The sequence below is a fragment of the Peromyscus leucopus genome, chromosome 1 (assembly GCF_004664715.2).
Source record: "Peromyscus leucopus breed LL Stock chromosome 1, UCI_PerLeu_2.1, whole genome shotgun sequence".
In the NCBI taxonomy this organism is placed as follows: Eukaryota; Metazoa; Chordata; class Mammalia; order Rodentia; family Cricetidae; genus Peromyscus; species Peromyscus leucopus.
Genome location: NC_051063.1, coordinates 94,304,735 through 94,326,984, shown reverse-complemented (window position 1 = coordinate 94,326,984; position 22,250 = coordinate 94,304,735). Strand labels below are relative to the sequence as shown.

The following is a 22,250-nucleotide window of genomic DNA, read 5'->3' as shown; positions in this document are numbered from 1 at the left end:
CTCAGATCTTCATGATTGTGTGCCAGTCACTCTACCCTTGGCCATCTCTCCATACCCCATAGGCAGAATTTTTTAAATGTCTCTCTCTGCCGAGATGCCGTGCTCTGATCTCCAGACTCTGTGTGTATAAGCTGTCACTCTTGTGATTACCCTGCAGGAAAGGTATCACCTGACGTTAAGGTGGGGAGGGAGGTTGTCAGTGGTCCAGATCTAATTACAAAGGCTGTCAAAACAACACTTGTCCAGGCTAAGCACAGAGGGGGAAGTCAGAGAGACTGGGAACACAGAACACTCAGGAGTTTCTTGCCTGAAGACAGAGGGCTCTCCTCAAGGATCAGAGTGTTGTCTGTCGGGGCCAAGGTGACCTCTGGCCAAGTCACCAGGGAACTGGGGATCTCAGTCTCCACAGTCATGCAGAACTGAATTCTGCCAACAATCTGACTGATCTTAGAAGAGAATTCTTTCCGGAGAGCTCAGTGCAGCCGATGTCTGTTTTGGCCTTTAGATGGCCCGAGCTTGGAGCTCTGCCAATCCCAGCTGACCTTCTCACCAGCAGAACTGAGGAGTCACAAGTGGGCATTGGTTCAAGTCACCAAGTCTGTGGCAATTTATTACACAGCAATAGACAATTGAATTTCTGCTTCCAGATGCCAACTCAGTGATTAGCTGATGGTGATTCTATCCCCCACCCTGCCCCTCTCCAGGATGGTAGCTCTGAAGAGGTGACCCAGCCATTTTAAACTACCCTTGGACTTTTAAGTGTGAGCTCTCAGCCTGTGAATGTTTTTGTATGACAGTCTGTCTCATGTAGCCCAGGCTGTCCTTGAACTCGCTGAATATTAGACAGTGCACACAGTGTCCTTTAATCTTTAATTCTCATCGTCCTATCTCTACTCCCTGATTGTTTAGATTACAGGTGTGTGTGTGTGTGTGTGTGTGTGTGTGCGTGTGTGTGTGTGTGTGTCCATGCCTGATTTATGTGGTAGTGGGGATCAAACTCAGGACTTTAATGAATTCTAGGCAAGCACCCTACCAACTGAGCCATATCCCCACCCATGTGTGACGGTCTGGCTAGAGCCACAGTGAATATGGGCAAGAGGAGAGTTCTCTGGGTACCAGCTGGTGGGTACTGGCTTCCTCAATGGAACAGATGTATTCATTCCGATTGGGGCATTCATAGAAGAAGCCTCATAGATTCTTGACTTAGGCAATATTCCAGATTTTTTTTAACCTTTCTTACCTGTTGCTCACCTGAGAAGTTACCCATTGCTTCTTCTCAGTTGAGCTAGACCCCAGGCTAGACTGAGGCATAAGAGGATGATGTTGATGTAGAGATGAAACAGTGATTGACAGGCATGGGTGTGACACAGAAATTGGAGTCTCATAGGATGAGCTGAGCTGAGTCAAGATGTCCAAACGATGCCCTTAGGGGAACCTCTGTGCTCAGGGTGCATCTAACAGCCAGGACTGGCTGGCTGGCCCACACTGGCATCTGTCCTCTTTGGTGCAGGGTGTTGGCTAAGTTCCAGGTGAAGGACAGCAGGCCAGGGGAAACCTGGGGTGGGGTTTCTGGTTGAGGTTCATGAAGCTGCCTGGTTTGTCAGCCATGGGAGCCCCAGGAAGGTACCTCCTGAGAAGGGGCCAGTTCCATCTCTCAGCTGTAAGGAGCCTTGTCTCAGGGAGGTGGAAACTCAGGTCCTTAGGGTAGACAAGTGAGAGCCAGAGAGGCCCATGGCAAGCAGGAAAGGTGAACTGGGTTCTGGAAGGTTGGGCAGGCAGAAGACCTGGATAGTGCCAGCTGGAAGCTGACTGCTTCTGGGTGAGCATGGGTCCACTTGGGATGGACTGATTTCCCATGCCCAGTGTCAACAGGGATGTGTTAGTTACTTTTCTGTTGCTGTGAAGAGACACCATGACCAAGACAACTACGGTTTATATTCTTACGGTTTCAGAGGGTGAGTCCAGCTGCTGCTGCTGGCATTAGCCCAGTGCGGAGTAATTCCTTCCTGAGGATCCCAGGACTTGGAGGGATGTCAACTGAAACATTTTTGATTTTGTTAACAAAGGAAGTCATCACAAATCAGACTTACAAGTAACCATGAACTTGCAGCATTTTAAACCAGCCTTGAGGATTTGTCTTTCGGTGCCAGAACTGGTACCAGACTCACATTGGTGCTGGTCAATTCCTCTCCTAGAGTAAAGACACATGCAGATCTGTACCAGCTCCGGCTGCTGCCAGGGTGGCAAACGTCATGCTTGAGGAAGGAGACGCTGCCTAAGGGCTGGAGAAAGCAGCTGCCTTGCTGTGTGATTTTATGTAAGGCCCCTCTGTCTCTGGGCGCTAACCAAGGAGGTTGACAGATTGATCACTCCCATCCCTTCTGGTTCCTGTGCCCAGATTTGTAACTAAAATACAATGTTGTGTCTTTGTGTACCTGTCCATAATCTTTCTGGAGATTTCCTTTGTCAGGGCTTAGGGTTCGGCTTATTTGAAGAGAGTGTGTTGCCCACACGGTGGGGAATGCCTCTCTGACCCAATGTCACCTCCATGTCCATGCACTGTGGTAGTGGAGCCCCTGCAGTGTAGTGTGTATCTGTCTGTCTGTCTGTTCCCTGTCGCACTGACCCAGTGTTATGTGCTGTGAGTCCCCAAAACTCCACCCACAGCAGTGAGGCATGACCATAGGTACAGTGTCTGGAAGGCTGGATCGAGGAAGTCATAAGCAACCAGGAACTTGTGTGTGTGTGCAGGTGCAGGGGTGGAGGCCAGAGGTCGATGTCGGCCTCTGTTGAGCTCCACCTTAGCTTTTGAGACAGTTCCTTCACTGAACCTGAAGGTCTCTGTTTCAGCTAAATTGATTGACCAGAGGGATGCCCCGCCCCCTGGCCCCAGGGTCCATTTGTGCTGGGTCACCCATGCCCGCAGTGATGTCCAGCTCTTGTGTGGATGCTGGGGCTCTGAACCCGGGTCTTCATGCTTGTGCAGCAAGTGCTTTATCACTGAGCAGCTCCCTAGCCCACCAGAAGCTTCTTAGTGGTACCCAGCACCAGCGATTGACGGCAGCGGCATTTTCTGTCTCCTGAGACTCTCCCTGTTAGCAGCTGATGTCTCCCCTGTCCCTTGTTCTTGGCTCTTAGAAAGAAGAGTTTCAAGATGATCCGGTCGCAGTCTCTGTCCCTGCAGATGCCAACACAACAAGACTGGAAGGGCCCTCCAACTGTCAGTCCCGCCGTGTCTCCTGTAACCCCTCTGGTCCCCGGAGCCACTTCCAAGCCTGGGCCAGCACCCTATGCCATGCCCGAGTATCAGCGGGTCACTATCAGTGGAGATTACTGTGCGGGGGTAAGGTCCTACCCACCCTTGAAGCCTGGCGCAGTGTGTGTGTGTGTCTGGGAGGTGGTGGAAGGGGGCCCCTAGTGGAGACTCCGGGGTGTGGGCATGTCTCAGGAGCTGCCCCATCCTAGTGTGCAAGTCCAAAGGCTTCAGGCTGGCATGCTGTGGCTGTGGCTGTGCTCAGTCAGTTCTGTGTGTCCCCAGGCCAGAACTCTGCCCTCTGAGAAGGGTACCAACTAGATCCGTCAACATTCCCGGTGTCCATGGAGACTATGTGATGGTATTGAATGGTGTAAAATTAGCTCTTACAAGCTTAGGTCAAATCTTTAAATGTAGGCTAGAAATCCCTCAACCAGCAAGAGAGGCTTTTGATGAGAAAATGAATAAACTTTTTCTATTCAACAATCCCCTTAGAGATGATTCTATATTAATTAATGAAAGCGCTCCCTTGTTCTTCTTTAGGAGTGCATAGCATTTCATTGTGTGGTTGTACCACATGTATATTGACTTCTTGGGGATGGGCATTTAGATGGGAACTAATGCAGTTCTTTTTTGGCCAGGCTGCTGCTCTGTCAGCTCCTGGCTTTCAGCCTTGGCCTCCTGGCCCGGGCTTGGTGTCCATCTCATGCATGTGGGCAGAGTAGAGGATCGAAGTGGACTGCATGCATGCTGAAGGGACATAGGAGCTGGCACAGTTACCTCCCTTCTTCCTTCCCTCTGTGTGCACAGCTAGAGCGCTGTGAGGCTATGAGAGGCTCGTTGACCTTGCTGAGCCTGGTACCCAGAAGGTCTGGGGCTATCCACTAGGACTGCGGGGCCCACAAGCTTGGCTGATGGCTGCTTCCTCCCCGGGGACCCTGCACCTTCTCTGAGCTCCTTGGTTACCTCCTGAGGCCCTTGTCAGGCAGAGTCCTTCGGCTTTTCTGTGGGTGGGGACATGGCTTTGTCTTAGCATGTGTCTGCTGTCCTGTCCCTGTGGCTGCTCTGAGGCCAGCCCCCTGGGAGGTGCAGAGAGAAATGAACACACCCTTGTGTGGGTATTTGAGACAGAAAGGGAGCTGCTTCCACTTTAAAAAGCAAGGAGTCAGATTTGGTGAAATGAATGAGAAAAACATATGTTGACCGCTTCTCCCTGGTGACAGAGTAGGACAAGGGAGACCGGAGGGTTTGTACCCATGGCACTTTATTTATCCACCCCAAGGGCATCTGAAGCAATTAGGAGAAATGTGAATATCAGGGTCTTGGGAGACAGGTGCACAGATATCTGTAGATTCACAACATTTCAGTCAAACCAATGATGCTACGGAGGCAGAGGAGGAAAATTCCAGGCCCAGCTTCCCTCACTCTGCTTCTCCAGCTTCCTGCACCTCGCTGTTGGTGTCCCCTCCCTCCTGTCACGCCTGTCCATCTGCATCTCATCAAGCAAACACACACTTCAGTGACATTCATCCTCACTGGGTGACTAGGGTGATGGAGGCTGGGAAGGTGACCAGAGATCTCACAGGCCTCTGAGTGTGAGGTTTGTGGATCAGTCAGATCGGGGTCTGAAGTTGGACTTTGTAATCTCCTGGAAGTGATGGATCCTTTCTGGGCCTAGTTTCCCCAGTTAAGAAACAAAATGAAACCTATGGAACATCTAGTGCTAAAATGTGACTAAGAGCCCCGCTGACCTGATGAGTCGGGTGGTCGCCAGATTGACTGACAGCTCGGGATTGGCAGAGCAGCAGCCTGAGAACATAGATGTTTTGCTTTTAGCATCTGGGGATTCATGGAGTTTCTCAGCAGAAAATGATGGTGGTTATCCTTACCAGGGAAGGCCCCAGGCTCTGTATGCTGGGTGCAGCCACAGGCTTCTGGTTCAGTCAGGATCCTTGAGACTAGTCTGGGGTGTGCAGGCTGAATACCTGTCTCCCTTCTAGCAGCCCTATCTCTCTTCCTGTGTGTCCTGTGTCAGGGTCTCAGAATGCAGAACCTGGCTATACTTCCAGTCTTGATTTATTGCAAAAAGGACATAGAGCAAGTCAGCAAAGGGGAGGGACACGCAGGGTGAGGTCTGGGGTACCAGGACAGGCTCCAGTGGGTCCCTCCCAGTGAGGCACCAACACCTATGTCCATCAGGGAAGCTCATTAGAGACTTGGCTTTGCTCACACATCTGCATAGCACATCCCCAATTCCGGACTCTTGGAAGGAACTCAGGTACCCAGCATAAATCCTAGTGTTTGTGTAAACAGATCACACCCAGTGAGCCCTTCATCGGTCTGATGGGAACTGTCCTGAAACCGGGTTCACGGGGGCCAGGCTTGCACAGGACCTCTCCAAGCACAGCTGTCTCTGGCTTGTGGGCAGACCCTCTCTTGCCTGCCTTCTTGCTGCAGATCACTGTAGAAGACTATGAACAGGCTGCCAAGAGTCTGGCCAAGGCCCTGATGATCAGGGAGAAGTATGCACGGCTTGCCTACCACCGTTTCCCACGGACCACAGCCCAGTACCTGGCTCATCAGGGAGAAAGTGTACCTTTGGAAGAGGGTCTTCCAGGTATGGAGTCTTGGGAGCAAGTGGGATCCTATGTGTGGGCCTGACTCAGGAGTTGGTTGGGGCTTTTTGTTGGCTGCGTATTTTTCTACCAGTGTTTTTTTTTTTTGGTAGGATTGTTGATGTGTTTGAAACAGTACAATCAAATGGCAGCACAGGGTGGGTTGGGTGGGATTAGATACAGTGCCATGTGTCCTGGGCAGAGCAAGCAGACTATGAAGCAAAACGCACTTGTATTTGTATCGGGATCTTGCCAATTTCTTAGACCTTGAGCAAACTGCATCCCTAAATTTCAGTTTTGTGGTCTGAAAAATGCAATGCCAGCAAAAGCTGTCTCCCTGGGTGAGGCTGTGTGAATGTGTGTGGAATGTTTAGTACAGATCTGGCATCTAGAATGTTCCATAAATGGCAGCCACATTTATGCTGCAAATTTAGGAAAGGGGGATTAGAAAGGACACTTCCTGATGTAGTGAGGGACCCAGGAGCAGCAGAGGCTGGAAGTGAAGTCACTAGACAAGGGCATGGGGACCATCACCCTTGAAATCCAAGGATGGGTGGATCAGAAGAGGAGCTGGGAATTGCATCCAGGCCAGAACCCTGGCCACCTTGGGGTAACGGGTGCTAGGTTGTCCCTGTTTCTGGTCTGGTCTGTGCTGAGTATCTATTACCACCAGGGAGGGGCCTGGGTAAACCTCAGCCTCCCCAAGGCTATTTCCCTGTCTGTCTGAGGGACAGGACCCCAGCACTGGAGGGGCCGGGCGGGAATGACTGTCAGGTGTGTGCTTTGTATGGCAGAAGGCCCTTGTGTCGTGGGCTTGAGTGTGGTAAGGTGACACAGACTGGGTGGGTGGGCTGTGGTTTCACACAGGCCTCTCCAACTCTCTGTACCTTACACAACACTAGCACTATCTAGAGGTTCTTCGGCTGGCCTCCTGCTGTGCCCGATGGGTGTTAACATCCTGCTCTGCTGTATTCTGCTTTCTCTGTGGCCATCACAGTTCAGGGTCAGCCTGTTCCAGAGTCTGAGGCAGGACACCCTGCCCTGGACCCCGAGTGCTTCTTCCAATCAGGAGCCAAGGTTCCTCCTGCCTGGCAGGCAGCCGGCCTGCAAGGTGCTGGCTGACTTGCTGTGTTTATTCCCTGGCTGGAGACAGCTGATTAGGAGCCCCAGAACTCAGACTAATGAGAATGCAGATGCTCTTGATAGCTGATGATTGTGTTCCCAGAAAACCAATTGGAGGCTGAAATTGTCCTAAGATGAAAAATGCATTTAATACATCCAACCTATGCTAACCACGCTCAGAACGTTTCTGTGCCCTACAGCTGGGCAAAATCATCAGCTACTTAGTAACGAAGTGCTGAGTATCCCATGTAACTCAGTGAGTATTATGCTGGCCGACAGACACACTTCTGCACAATCCTAAAGTCAAAAGAAAAATCATTAAATCGAGCCATTGGAAGCAAGGCCCTATGGGCACACCTGCTTATACAGCATCTCCCTACCCATGCTTTTTACAGCCCTTACAGCAGCCTGCTGGGTTAGGGCTGTCTCAGGCAAAGACTCAGATCCAGAGGCAAAGGGGTTTTCAGAGTCTCACAACCAGGAAATAGTGGAGGTGTTTTACTGCTTGGGTTGGGCTGACTCAACCCAGCTCCCTGCTGGCAAGCAACTCCATCCTGGGCACTTCCTGGGGATGTGGGGGATGGGGTGGGTAGGAGGGTGGGGTGTGTGTGTCGGGGGTGGGGGTGGATGGAGGCAAGGGTCTGGTCGCTGCTCCTTTTGCTCTTTGGGGGGACAAGGTGGCTTCTGTCTAATTCCTTGTCTGCCTTGGGCTCAGAAAAAAAAAATGTGGGAGGAGGGGCCACTTATTCCCCTCAGACATTCCCAGTGTTGCCCATTCTCCCACTGGGAGAACACTCAGCCATTCTGTTCTAAAAACTCAAAATAATAAAACAAACATTCCTGGAGGCCAAGGAAGCTGAAGAAGGTGAAGTCCATTTTAATTAAGCTAAACATACAATTATGAACACATGCACACACACACATGCGCACACCACACACACACACACACACACACACACACACACACTGATGTGCCAGCCTCAGGATAGGGTTGCCTAGAGACTGGACTATAGCAGCTAAAAACACAATTCAGTGCATCTTCTGATACCCAAGGTGTGAAGAACAATTATTCCACGCAGTGCTGAGGGTTATACAGACAGACAAACAAACCTGGGAAGCTGACAGACGGAACAAGTGTCACTTGGCCACCGCTCATCCTGTTTTGCAGAATTCCACCCTCCCCCACTGCCCCAAGAAGACCCTTATTGCCTGGATGATGCGCCCCCCAACCTGGGCTATCTGGTCCGCATGCAGGGAGGCATTCTTTTTGTGTATGACAACCAGACGATGCTGGAACGCCAGGAGCCCCACAGCCTGCCCTATCCTGACCTGGAAACCTACATCGTGGACATGAGCCATATTCTGGCGCTCATCACCGATGGCCCCACGTAAGCCCGTTACCCCGACAACCCCTTTCATTGTGTGGGTGCTGTGGGAAGGAGCGGCAGGCTTTGATGCTTGTAAACCATCCTGGATTTTCCTTTTGGGGATGGTACAGGCATAGAGTTGTTACTGCTGGTCCCCGCTGCACACACATGTGTGGGAGCTTCTGTGTGCAGTGGCTACTTGTGTCCTTACATCTCTTCTCAGGCCAGGAAACACAGAAGAGAGCTGCCAGCCGGGGGCATGGGGGAGCATGGGGAGCATGGGGAGCATGGGGGAGCATGGGGAGCATGGAGGGAGCGATGAAGACTCTCTCTTCAGCTCTTGGACTTCCTGTGCTTTTGAAAGTAGCATGCAGGGAGTCTGGGGCCCTTTGTGTCCCCACCCATGCTGTGGGGGCGGGGCTTGGCTGGAGCTGACAGAGCAGGTGGCTCTCTTCCTGGCAGGGATATGAGCTAAGCAATAGTGAAGGAGTCTGGGGAAGTGAAGGGCTGCCATAGTGCCATGTCCTGCTCCTCTCAATCCTCCTGCCTTTTGGGGTTTGCTATGAGGGGTGTAGTCTCTGAGAAAAAAAAAAGAGCAGGACTGGGGAGGGTGGCGAGCTAGCTCTTGGTCCTCACTGATCAGATGCCAGAACTAAGAGCCCGGAGAGGGAGAAGGGACAGTTTCTGGGAAGCCTTCCTTGGCCAGGGGTGTGAGCAGTGACTCTTGTCTGAGAAGCTGTCAAGGAGAGTCCTTCTTGGGACAAACACTGGACAGAGTGCCATTAACCTTCCTTTGCCACCCTGAGACCCTTGTGCTCACCCAGGGCTTGTCTCTGCATGTAGACGATGGCACTGCTGTGGGGTGGCATTAAAATGTTATTATTGCCACTTATTATATGTATATGTGTATATCTGCATATGAGGAGGTCAGAAGCAGCCAGGTCCCCTGGAGCTGGAGTTACAGGCAGTTGTGGTTTGTATACTTGGAATCGAACTCAGGTCTTCTGCAAGGACAATATGTGTTCTTAACCACTGAGCCCTCTCTAGCTCCAAGAAGCTGCTCTTTGTGGAGGCCTAGGGGACTAGATAAGAACACAGCTGCCTTTTGGGAATGCTGAGGAAGCAGGATGGCATGAATTGTGGACAGTTCTGTGTGGCTGGGCAGCTGAGCTGGGTGTGGGAGACAGCTGTAGCAGCGACGCTCACCTTGGCTGGCCCAGGAAAGCTTCTCTGCGAGTGCTTTCTCTGGGTGGGGAGCCTGGGGTGTCAGGCCAACAAAGCTTCCTGTCCCAGTGTCCCTCCCCTGCCCCTCACTGAAAATGTCCTCTTCCTGCAGGAGTCTCAGAGTTGAGGAGCCCTCAGGTCTTGGGATCTAGGGACTGACTGTTGGTCGTGGGTGGATGGTTGGTGCCTCTGCATTCCAAGGTAGCCGGGCTGTACAAATAGTTAGACTGTTTTATTGATATTCCGGACCATGAATTCTATCTTTGAAGGATCCGGGTGGCTGAGGAGAGGTCAGGAGACAGAAGGAGGGCTGTGCAGTCAGACACTGGCCTTGTTACGTGCACTTGAGTCTGGGGTGCTAACATCTCCACAGTCACGCCCGGGATGCTTATTCCTGTGCCAACTGTCCAAACACATAAGACAACACAATTCTGCACGGGGTCCCAGAGTTGGGGCTTTCCGCCCCTGTGTCTTAACTGTCCCCTCACGGGCATGATGGCACATGCGTGCAGGCCAGGACTGAGGGAAGCTGGAAGCATCTCCCTTCTTCCTCCTCCATATCCTATCAGAGCCTGACCCTCCCCCCAGGGGTCACCGCTCTCTCTGGATGTTGCTAACCCGCTGTTTGATGTGACTTCTTACTGTGGCCTCTCTCTCTCACCAACTGGCAGGAAAACCTATTGTCACCGGCGACTGAACTTTCTGGAATCCAAGTTCAGCCTTCATGAGATGTTAAACGAGATGTCAGAGTTCAAGGAATTGAAGAGTAACCCCCACAGAGACTTCTATAATGTGAGAAAGGTACGCCATGGCCAGTGTTCAAGCTGCTCACCTGGGTCTGTTTAGGGCCTGAGCTGGGTGAGCATCAGGTCTCCTGACTGGTCAGATTTCTTGGCCAGAGGAGCCTGGTATGATGAGATGCGCATGTGCAGAAGGAAGACCGGTGAACTGGGGCTTCAGACAGCATGGTGCCACTCTAGATCTGTGGTGGGATGCCTCTGCTGGTGCACGGCTCTTTCTCCAGCGTTGGAACATAGCCTGCTGACTGGTCCAAACAGTTAAGCACTGGTGTTTTTAGGGAAGCGGATGTGTTGGAGTCATCAGGGAGGAAAGGCTGTCAGGATGTCTTTGGACTTGGAAGTGGCGGGTTAAAGTGAGTCACTGAGCTGCGCCTGTCTCTGTCCCTCTTCTACCCAAGGAATGGCTGAGTGTCGCTGGCACCTTCTGCCTGCAGAGGTGGCAGCAAGGACAGGGGTGTGTGTGTGTGAAAGGATCCTGGCCTGGAGACTTTACACTTTCTTCCAGGAAAGTAAGACCCACTGAGACTTGTTGACCATGGCAGATGGGGAGCAAGAGTCACTTCCGGCTGTCAAGAATTTCCAGGGACAAGGGCTGTGATGGGCTGGGGAGTGGCTTTCAAGGAAAGGCCAGAGCTGAGCAGGGGAGGGTGTGTGGTGCGGGAAGGAAAGGGACAGTGGCATTCCTGTGGAGGGAGCGGCCCATGCCAGCAGACGTCAGCAGGGAGCAGAGGAAGGAGAGAGGGCAAGCAGGTGCGGCTGGAACGTAGGTGCCAGCCGGGCAGGCGGGGAGGCTGCAAGGCCGTGGAAGGTTCTGAACCATGGAAGCCGATGGGCTTCTTAAGAATACCAGAAGTCTCAGACTGCACCAAGAGGCTTCACAAGCGAGAGTAAACCTCGTGAGTTACACATCTATCTGGATGCCTGGGCAGAGGTGAAAGGTCATGGTTAGACCACGCACCTAGACAAAATAGCCACTGTGCTCAGTCAGGTGGTGCCTCAGTTACTGTAAGAACTCGGCACATACCTGGCAGGCCAGTGAAACACCTCACCGAGTCCAGCACGGCCCTGCCCTCCACAGGTGTGAGTGCTCTGGGTCTGTCTCCTGATGCTTGGGGCCAGGGCGGCCTAGCTGACTGTGCTTCTGATATGGTTCTGTGGCCATCCCTGGACTACCCTTCACTATCCCTGGGCTGCTCCTTGGCCATGATGTGGGAGAGTGTCTTGGTATGAGACTGTCGGGGGAGCACAGAGATATTCTTGGGGTTTCCTGGCAGTCTGGGGTTGATCCTGCTCTATGACACAACAGTCTGGTTTGGGGCACCTTAGTTAGTCCGCAAACATGAGTCCAAAGCTGATGAATTAGGCCTGTGCTTGTTCTTCCAGGGTGGGACAGCTGGCCTGCTGGTTGCTGGATGCTTTATTACCCTCCTCAGAACCTGTGTCCTAGGGACAAGACTGGGACTTTTAAAATCCACAGTGACTGGGAAGGGGCATCTTATTTCTGTGGCGGCTATCAGGTCCAGAGCCAGGCTCTGAAGGCAGGAGCCTGGGACATGGCATGTGTCTGTGTGGGTGGTAGGAATGAGTTATGACACTGTGAGCCCCAACTGGAAGGACCCTGTAACTGAGACACATGTTTTCTGCCCAGTGCTTAGAAAGAGGGGCTGTGTTTGCTACTTGTAGGTTGGGTATTAGATGCAAATGGACATTGTCCACTTCGGTTAAAGTGTCACATCAGGGCACCATAGGTATCATCTGGGCCAAGCCTGACCAGTGAGGATCGGCTCCCTGAAGCTATTCAAGCTTAAAGAAAAAAGTGTTATTGATTACTCATGTCTGCATGGTTGTGGGAAGGGCCAGTGTTAGCTCAGGTCCCTGATATCAACCAGTCCTGCCTTGAAATGTTACTGTTTGTGTGAACCTGGATCTCATGTGAGCGTAGAGTATTCGTGTAGATTTTTCTGGTGAATGGAAGACACTAATCTCCAATAAAGACCTTTTTTACTTATTTCTTTGAGATTCTGAAACTTGGACTGGGTGACTCCTGGATGGTCCAGCTGTTTTCATTCTCTATCCTGTGACTCATGGGAGCCACAGCAGGCAGTGTGTATAACCAGGAAGCTGGAGGACATAGCTAAAATCGAAGAAGAATGTGTGGAGTCATGCTGAGATAGTAGTTAGGCCACACTGCACTGAGCAAAGCCAGGCTGATCTTGTTTAGTCTCAGCTCTGAAGTGCTGGAGCCTCAGCCCTGCTCTGTGTGATGCTTCAGGTTTCACAGCTTTGAGTTGTTTCTGTCTCTCTTGGAGGAGTGTCAGAAACTGATGGCAGGAAGGACCCTGATGAGTGAGTGATGTGTCCAACACCATGGGCTGGCTGGGATAATGTACACAGAGGTCCAGTAGATCAAATGTCTGATTGGCATGACTTACAGGTGACCAAGCAGCTGCGGACAGCATTTCCTGGCTTGAGGTCAGTGCCTCCTCACCTCAGCCTTGGCAGACAGCCCAGTCAGCTGGGCTCCAGGGTGCAGGCTGGTGCCTGGGAGCACCTCTTGGTCTTCTTGAGCTCGTGCAAGGTGACCCAGCATGCCGACTGAGACTTAGTTACCTCTTCCCTTAGCCTGATAGATGGAACATAGTAAAAAGAGTAAGAATAGAGGCGAAAGGGCAATTGGAATTAGCAATTTTAGGAGTGCCCTTGTCTTAGTTAGGGCTTCTATAGCTGTGAAGAGACACCACGAGCATGGCAACTCTTATAAAGGAAAACATTTAATTGGGTAGCTTGTAGTTTCAGAGGTTCAGCCCATTATCATCATGGTGGGACATAGCAGTGTGCAGGAAGACATGGTGCTGGAGAAGGAGCTGAGAGTTCTACATCTTTGATCTTCAGGCAACAGGAAGTGAACGAACACGCTGGGTGTGGCTTGAGCATATATGAGACCTCAAAGCTCACCTCCACAGTGACACACTTCTTCCAACAAGGCCACACCTACTCCAACAAAACCACACCTCCTAATAGTGCCACTCCCTATGAGCTTATGGGGGCCAATTACATTCAAACCACCACATGTGATGGGGTGGCAGGAAGGGGAGAATTAAGTTGCATGCAGCCTTGATTCCAGGTTAAGGTTTTGGGCTTCCCCCTGAGGATGTGAGGGCCATTGGGGGTTTGTCGAGAGGGGAAAATATAAACCAAAACAAAAATATCTTAATGCTGTTTGGAGGTAAGCTGGGAGGCAGGGCTGTAGGGAAGGAGACTAGCTCTGAGGCCCGGGGGAAGGAAGGAGGATGGTGGGCACTGGCAACATCGCCCATGTAGTCTAAGACTCCGCTCCACATCGAGGGTTGCGGTTCTTTGGTCACTAGGGGAGGGGACCCCGCTCAGTGGCCAGTGGGGGATGTGTTCCAGGTGGACACGCATATTCACGCAGCGGCCTGCATGAATCAGAAGCACTTGTTGCGCTTTATCAAGCACACGTACCAGACAGAGCCTGACAGAACTGTGGCCGAGAAGCTAGGTCGGAAGATCACTCTCCGGCAGGTGTTCGACAGCCTGCACATGGACCCCTACGACCTCACCGTGGACTCGCTGGACGTCCATGCGGTGAGTGAGCTTTGGCCCTGGCATCTCCAGCAGGGAGTGCTTGGACAGTGGGTGGCTGGGGAATCATCTTCCTCCTCTTGTAGTCAGGCTGCGGAAGGAATCTGGTGTTACTGAGTAACAGGGCCAGGAACAAACATGGGTCAAAGGAAGACTATGGCGCATGAAGTCAGATGGTTCCAGGGTCTAGTCGTACTTAGGAGTCTTGTGCCCGTGGGTGACTCACTTAAGCTTTTATTTTCTTGTCTATAAAATGGCGACTGTGGGGCTGGAGAGCCGGCCTTTAAGAGCACTTCCTGCTCTTGCAGAAGACAGGGATTCAGTTCTCAGAAGCCATAGCTCACTATTGCCTATAACTACAGTTCCAGGAACCCCAGTGCCCTCTTCTGGCTTTTACAGGCACTGCATGCACTTGGAACACATCCAGCCAAATGGGCATACGCACAGAAGTAAAAAAATAAAATAAAAAAGATTTATAAAGTGATGACTATCATGAACCTTGCTAATTTTCAAAGTTGTTAAAATGCTGACTGATCTTGGAAAGAAAAATACTCAACTTTATATGGAAAAACAAAAGACCCAGGATAGCTAAAAGAATCCTATACGATAAAGCAACCCTTGGAGGCATCACCATCCCTGACCTCAAACTCTACTATAGAGCTATAGTAATAAAAACAGCTTGGTACTGGTATAAAAACCGACATACGGACCAATGGAATCGAATTGAAGACCCTGACATTAATCCATGCACATATGAACACCTGGTTTTTGACAAAGGAGCCAAAACTATACAATGGAACAAAGAAAGTATCTTCAACAAATGGTGCTGGCATAACTGGATGTCAATATGTAAAAGATTACAAATAGATCCATATCTGTCACCATGCACAAAACTCAAGTCCAAGTGGATCAAAGACCTAAACATAAATCCAGTTACACTAAACTTAATAGAAAAGAAAGTAGGAAGCACTCTTGAACGCATTGGCACCAGAGACCATTTCCTAAATAAAACACCAACAGCACAGACCCTGAGCACAACCATTAATAAATGGGACCTCTCGAAACTGAGAAGCTTTTGCAGGGCAAAAGACACAGTCAATAAGACAAAAAGACAGCCAACAGATTGGGAAAAGATCTTCACCAACCCCACATCTGACAGAGGATTGATCTCCACAGTATATAAAGAACTCAAGAAACTAGACATCAAAGTACTGAACAGTCCAATTAAAAAATGGGCTAAAGAGCTAAACAGAGAATTCACAAAACAAGAACTACAAATGGCTGAAAGACATTTAAAGAAATGCTCAACATCCTTAATCATTAGAGAAATGCAAATCAAAACGACTCTGAGATACCACCTTACACCTGTCAGAATGGCTACGATCAAAAACACCAATGACAACCAATGTTGGAGAGGATGTGGAGCAAAGGGAACACTCCTCCACTGTTGGTGGGAATGTAAACTTGTACAACCACTGTGGAAATCAGTATGGCGGTTTCTCAGAAAATTAGGAATCGAACTACCTCAAGACCCAGCCATCCCACTCTTGGGCATATACCCAAGGAATGCTGATTCATACCATAAAGATACATGCTCAGCTATGTTCATAGCAGCACTATTTGTAATAGCAGAACCTGGAAACAGCCTAGATGCCCATCAACGGAAGAATGGATGAAAAAAATGTGGTACATATACACAATGGAGTACTACTCAGCAGAGAAAAACAATGAAAGCATGAAATTTGCAGGCAAATGGATGGAACTAGAAAAAATCATCCTGAGTGAGGTAACCCAAACCCAGAAAGACAGTCATGGTATGTACTCACTCATAGGTGGATTCTAGATATAAAATAAAGAACAATCAGACCACAACCCATAGAACCATAGAGGCTATATATATAGCATGGAGGTCCCTAGGACAACTGTGGCTTATAATAAATTTCAGTTTTACTCAATTATTGAAAAAAAAATAGCCAAATGAATGGAAACACATGAACTATGAACCAAAGGCTGAGGGGCCCCCAGCTGGATCAGGCCCTCTGAATAGGTGAGACAGTTGATTGGCTTGATCAGTTTGGGAGGCAACTAGGCAGTGGGACCAAGTCCTGTGCTCATTGCATGAGTTGGCTGTTTGAAACCTGGAGCTTATGCAGGGACATTTGGCTCAGTCTGGGAGGAAGGGACTGGACCTCCCTGGACTGAGTCTACCAGGGACTCCTACCTCGGGGGAGGACTTGTCCTGGAGGAGGTGGGAATGGAGGGTAGGCTGGGGGTAAGGGGAGGGGGTGGGAGGGGAGAGAATAGGGGAACCCATGGCTGATATGTAGAACTGAATGGTATTGTAAAATAAAATATATATATATATAAAAAAAGAAAAAAATGCTGACTGATGGTGCAGTTGCTGTGGAAACAGCATATGGCTCTTTCAAATGCAGAATCCCACAGTATTGTTGCCTCCTACTCATACACTTGAAAGCTTTGAAAACTGGGACAACAACAGACACTTGCAAACTGGTGTTCATAGCAGCGTTACCTTCAATAGTCAAAATGTAGAAAGCAACACAGTATTCAAAGACAAGTAACACAATGTAACAGATACACACAGTGAATACTGTTCAGACCTAAAAAGGCACAGTAAAACTTTTTTTCCTGATTCCATTTTCTGTGATGTGTGTGGCACATGTGTGTACATGTATGTAGAGGCCTGAGGTCGATGCTGGGAATCATCCTGGATTGCTCTTCCACCTTATTCATTGAAGCAGGGTCTCTCAATCAAACTTAGAGCTCATTGACAGGGCTAGTCTTAGCCAGCCTCTTTGGGGATCCCCTCTCTCTGCCTTCTGAGGCTGGAATTACAGGTGGGGCCACTACAGCCACCTGGCATGTATGTGGGCTTCTGGGGATCCGAACTCTGGTCCATAGTGTGTTCAGTAAGCATATTAGCTGAAAGCCACCTTCCCTGATGCTAAACTTGTTATTTTTGACTGTTGAGTGGTCTTGTATGCTTTGTATGCCAGCTGCGTTCTCAGACCTCCAGGTGCTTGGTACTCTGCCACTGTCCTGTCCAAAGAGTCCTGTGGCTGACTGAGGGAGACACGATCCTGGCAGTCAGGACTTCCTAGGTTTCATGTAGGAAATAACGTAGAGCTGAGCATGGTGACAGATGCCTGTAATCCTAGAACTCTGGAGGATGAGGCAGGATTGTAGTTTAAAGCTACCTTGCACTACAGAGTGAGACTTTATCTAAAAGAAAGGAAGGGAGGAAGGGAGGAAGAGAGGGAGGGAAGGAGGGAGGGAGAGAGGGAGGGAGGGAGGGAGGGAGAGAGATGGGGGTGACAACATTTTCCAGTGTAGCTGTCCTGTAACGGCCTGGAGAAACATGTTTGGTAGTTACAGAGACGTGGTAGAGCCGGCTGGTGTTTCCTCCTCACAGGGCCGGCAGACATTCCATCGCTTTGACAAGTTCAACTCCAAGTACAACCCCGTGGGAGCCAGTGAGCTTCGGGACCTGTATCTGAAGACTGAAAACTTCCTGGGAGGAGAGTACTTTGCTCGGATGGTCAAGGTGAGTGAAAAAGTAGGGGCGTGTCTGACCTCTGTCCCTTCCTCTCCCTGAAGGCCTTCTACCATGCAGCACAGGCCAGTGCTGGTCTCCTGCTCTCAAGCATGGGCAGGGGAGGGGAGAGAAGGGGGAGCTCGGAGCATCCTGGTGCCACCCCTGTCTGTTTGCAGCCCGAACTCGGCTGGTCGCAGGCTGGCTCCAGGTGGAGATAAGGCTGCTGCCCAGCCTGGTTCTACAGCCAGGCCTGTTTCTACAGCATGCCGGTGTCACACCCTGGCCTCCCTCCCAGGAGAAGCCTCGGCTGGGGAGTGGGTGCTTACATGGCAGCACCAGGGATTTAGATCAGCCCTCCCACCCAGGAGCAGGTAGCTAAAGGATCCCAGGGCCCACCTGGGGATTGGGTCTCCCATGTGGCTGAGAGTCTCTTGGGCTGACTCAGTTCTTCTTGGTACCAGGAGGTGGCCCGGGAGCTGGAGGACAGCAAATACCAGTACTCAGAACCACGGCTCTCCATCTATGGCCGAAGTCCCCAGGAGTGGTCCAGCCTGGCTCGCTGGTTCATCCAGCACAAGGTCTACTCACCCAACATGCGCTGGATCATCCAGGTGCCCCGGATCTAGTAAGTACTGCTTGTCTGCCCTGGGTCCTCTGGGGACCACAGCCTGTCCTACACGGCTCCTATGCTATTGAGGGGAGGGCAGGGGTGCTGCTGCTTGGCTCTCAGAACACATCACTCATGCTTTTGAAGACTATATGGCAAGACCTTGGTGGGGGACTACCATCCTGCCTTCTTCTCATTGAGGATTTGGGTGAGCCTGGGCCACAACATGCCCGGCAGTGTCCTGCCTTGCTGACCTCTCCCTGACTGCCACTCAGAGTGCCTCTGTCATCCCCAGCTGGGCTGGGCATGGGGTTTAGTCTGTTCACTGGAAATCTGAGGACTCTTTTATCAGATCTCACCCAGCCTGAATCCCACCCCTTCACTCTGGAAGCGGCCTCTGGCTTGATGGGCACAGGAAGAGGCGGAGTTTGCACAGGAAGAGGCGGAGTTTGCACAACACTCACCTCACTGGGTGTTTGTTGGCTCTGCTGAGAAAGTAACTGGCCCTCCTGGCAGATCAAGTCCTAACGAGCAAGCCTTTGATTTCCCCAGTGACATATTTAGGTCAAAGAAACTGCTGCCCAACTTTGGGAGGATGCTGGAGAACATTTTCCTGCCCCTTTTCAAGGCTACCATCAACCCCCAAGATCACCGGGAGCTTCACCTCTTCCTCAAATACGTAAGTGTGGGGCCTCTAGTGAGCTCAGTGTGGCAGAGGAGGGCACACCTGCTCCACAGGGGCCCGGCCAGACTTCCTCCTCCTCCTCCTCCCACTCTGCTTCCATCCCAGCTCCTGGATCCCAGGCCTGGGCTGCCAGCTCCAAGCAGCTTTCTAAAGAGGAGAGGAGGCTGCTTCTCAGGGTCATGGTTGCTGGTGATGCTGTGTCTGTCCCCGGTAGAGAAGGGCAGCCATGGGCAAGAATCACCAGTGCTTAGCCTGGAGGCTGGAGATACCTGATTAAAGAAAAAGATTTCCCAGGTCCTTCCCAGGGGAGCAGAGATGCCTCTGGAGCCCCTGCTGTGCCTGGCCGGGGCTGTGCCTGGCCAGGGCCTCCTGGTCTGCCGTCAGGCATCCAGCTGGTGTCTCACGGCCATACCTGGCAAACTCAAAGGAATCCTCTACCTAAAGCCCCAAATCCAGCCCTTGTAACAGGCTTTTTCTTTTGGGGCCACCAACCAGCTCCCAAATCATGACACAGAGACTTATTATTAGCTTTGACTGCTTGGTCTAGCTTAGGCACATTTCTGGGTAGCTCTTTTAACTTAACCTGTTTCTCTTTATCTACCTTTTGCCTCGGGGCTTATGACCTTTCTTTCTTCTGTACATCTTACTCAACTGCTTCTCTGGTTGGCTGGCGTCTGCCTGGCTTCCTGCCCGTGCCGCCCCCCCGCCCCCCTCCAGCATGTCCTCTTTTTTCCCTTTCTCATTCTTCCTTCTCTTTCTCTGGAGCCGAGATTTCTCCCATTTCTTCTCTCTGCCTGGCAGCCCCAACTTCCTTTCTCCTGCCTCACTATTGGCCGTTCAGCCTTTACTAGACCAATCAGGTGCCTTAAACAGGCAAGATGAAACGGATGCACAATATCTTTACATTATTAAACACACATCCTTACATCACTAAGTGCAGCATAAACAAAAGTAACACACCTTTGCACAGTTAAAGTAATAGTCTGCAGCATAAACAAATGTAACCCATCTTTGCTTAGTTAAGATTCTACAAGCCCTGGAGCCTTTATGGGCCCAGAGCCTGGTCATCCCACTTGGACAGCTTCCTAATTCACTTTGGTTCTGGTTTGCTCAACAATAAAATGAGGCTCCGGTCCCGTCCCCCCCCCCAGTAACACTCGAGTACTAACTAGCTGGTGAGTTGGAAGGCCAGCAGGACTTGATGGACAGGAGTGGTGCATAGCATATCAAGTAGGTTCCCTCCCACCTCGGCCTGCCACTGCTGTCATTGGCAGTGGCTGTTCCTGCAGCACTGGCCTCTTAGGCATGGCAAAGGGAAAATTTAGCAGCTTGGACTCACCCTCATCTGGCCCAGCCTCATTGTGCCACACAGGGGCTGGGCATTCTCCAGGCTGGCCACTGGACCCATTGGGAACCCCTAAGGGACAGACTAGGGTGCTGTACCCCATCTCTAGGCCTTTGAGGGATAAGACTGCAGAGGCCCAGGGTCCCCAACAGAAGTGAGAGCTTCTAAGCCCTGCCTGGAGCTGGGGGGAGTCCTGGATGATCCTCAATGTCAGCATCCTTACTTCCCAAACAGGTGACAGGGTTTGACAGCGTGGATGATGAGTCCAAGCACAGTGACCACATGTTCTCAGACAAGAGTCCCAGTCCAGACCTCTGGACCAGTGAGCAGAACCCACCCTACAGTTACTACCTGTACTACATGTATGCCAACATCATGGTGCTGAACAACCTTCGCAGGTGGGTGAGGTGGCCCTGGAATGAGCCCGTGTTCCACACACATGTGATCCATGGGTATGTGTTCACTTCTGCCAACACGCACACCCAAGTAGATTCTTAAATTTATCATGACTGCTCACACATATGGGCATATGCACGAGAAGACTCATGCCAATACATATGTGCATCATATGTGCAATAATGCTATACATTTGCACACATATGTTCATATGTACATACTCACCAGCAAATACCTCCATGTTGATCCCTGAGACAGGAATGACCTAGGACATGCCAACACATATGCATGCTTATTTACTCTGCAGCAATCTGCACACATGCATTTGTGCTTTGCAAAAATGTAACTACCATGTGATAAGCACAGTCTAGGCACAGGAGAGATGGTGTGTGTGTGTGTGTGTGTGTGTGTGTGTGTGTGTGTGTGTGTGTGTGTGAAGCAGATTCAATCTACACAAGCCTGAGGGTGGTCTCCTGTGCACAGACTCCACAAACCAGGGGAAGCACATGCTGGCAGGGGCCAGACACCTGGGACACAGGACACAGCCACATTTCCTTCTCTACAAGTCTAATTCCATATACCTTCTTTTGGGAGCACCGATTCCCACTGGCTAGCATGGAGCCAATCCAAGTTTGTGGTGTGAAGATTTAGAATGGGGTGGAAAGAAGGGCCTGAGACCAGGGTGGAGGAGGTCCTGAGCTGAGCTCTGGGAGACGGGCTGTCCAGGTCTGACTCTGTCACTGGCCTGCTCAGTGTCTTTCAACACAGGTCACCCTCTGGGCCTTGCTCATTTCTATGGTAAAGAGTTTGGACTTGGTTTCTCATGGTGGATGGAGGCCACAGTCCTGGAACACGGGGAAGCGGGGAAGGACGGCGGAAGGCCGGGCCTCTCTATTACCAGCCTCCTCTGCCCTGGACGTCAGGTCTCTTTGCTTCGGCATTGTAGGAAGGGCTGTTTCTAGGATGCACTGGCTTAGCTGTGCTGACCATGCCATGGCGATGTTCTCCCCTAGAGTGGGTCCTGGGCTGGGGGTGTGGCCAAGGTAAACCAGGGCCATGTCCTGACCTGGAGCCTCTCTTCCACAGAGAACGAGGCCTGAGCACGTTCCTGTTCCGGCCTCACTGTGGGGAGGCAGGCTCCATCACCCACCTAGTGTCTGCCTTCCTGACTGCTGATAACATTTCCCACGGGCTGCTCCTCAAGAAGGTAAGTGGGCCAGTCCCCGAGGCCATGCTAGGTGTGCTGGGTCCCCATCCACCCACTCAGAGTGTTTGCTGGTCAGTGGTGCAGGAGGGCCACAGCTCCTGGAGGGCTGGGATACCTGGAGTCTTCTTAGGTTCACTCACTATTTATTTACTTTTTTTTTCATCTATTTTGATCATTATTCTTTCCCCCGCAACGCCTCCCCACCTCCCTTCACAACTCCATGTTCTCTTTCTCTCTCAACAATAAACAAAACAAACAAATTAAAGCAGGAAAAACAGCAAACAAAAGCAACTGGGTACAGCCAGGCCATGGTGGCGCACACATTTAGTCCCAGCACTTGGGAAGCTGTGAGTTCGAGGCCAGCCTGGGCTACAGAGGGAGTTCCAGGACAGCCTATGGAGGGCGTTTTATATCCAAACCAATGAAAGGCTCAACTTGAACATTCTTTACACATATGGGGTTCTTCTGGC

The 22,250-nt window shown here is 51.0% G+C and overlaps 1 protein-coding gene across 7 annotated transcripts in view; it reads left to right on the top strand.

Annotated features, from left to right (window-relative positions):
* Positions 1-22,250, top strand: part of Ampd3 (adenosine monophosphate deaminase 3) — a 46,365-nt gene that overhangs the window by 19,041 nt on the left and 5,074 nt on the right. For all 7 annotated transcript variants that reach the window (XM_028875831.2, XM_028875828.2, XM_028875829.2 and 4 more), the window contains exons 3-12: positions 3,139-3,343; positions 5,711-5,870; positions 8,159-8,378; positions 10,253-10,382; positions 13,793-13,987; positions 17,418-17,549; positions 18,002-18,165; positions 18,700-18,826; positions 20,412-20,575; positions 21,660-21,780. In XM_028875831.2, coding sequence (XP_028731664.1) covers positions 3,139-3,343; positions 5,711-5,870; positions 8,159-8,378; positions 10,253-10,382; positions 13,793-13,987; positions 17,418-17,549; positions 18,002-18,165; positions 18,700-18,826; positions 20,412-20,575; positions 21,660-21,780 — 1,618 coding nt within the window. The remainder of the gene's footprint in view (positions 1-3,138; positions 3,344-5,710; positions 5,871-8,158; positions 8,379-10,252; positions 10,383-13,792; positions 13,988-17,417; positions 17,550-18,001; positions 18,166-18,699; positions 18,827-20,411; positions 20,576-21,659; positions 21,781-22,250) is intronic.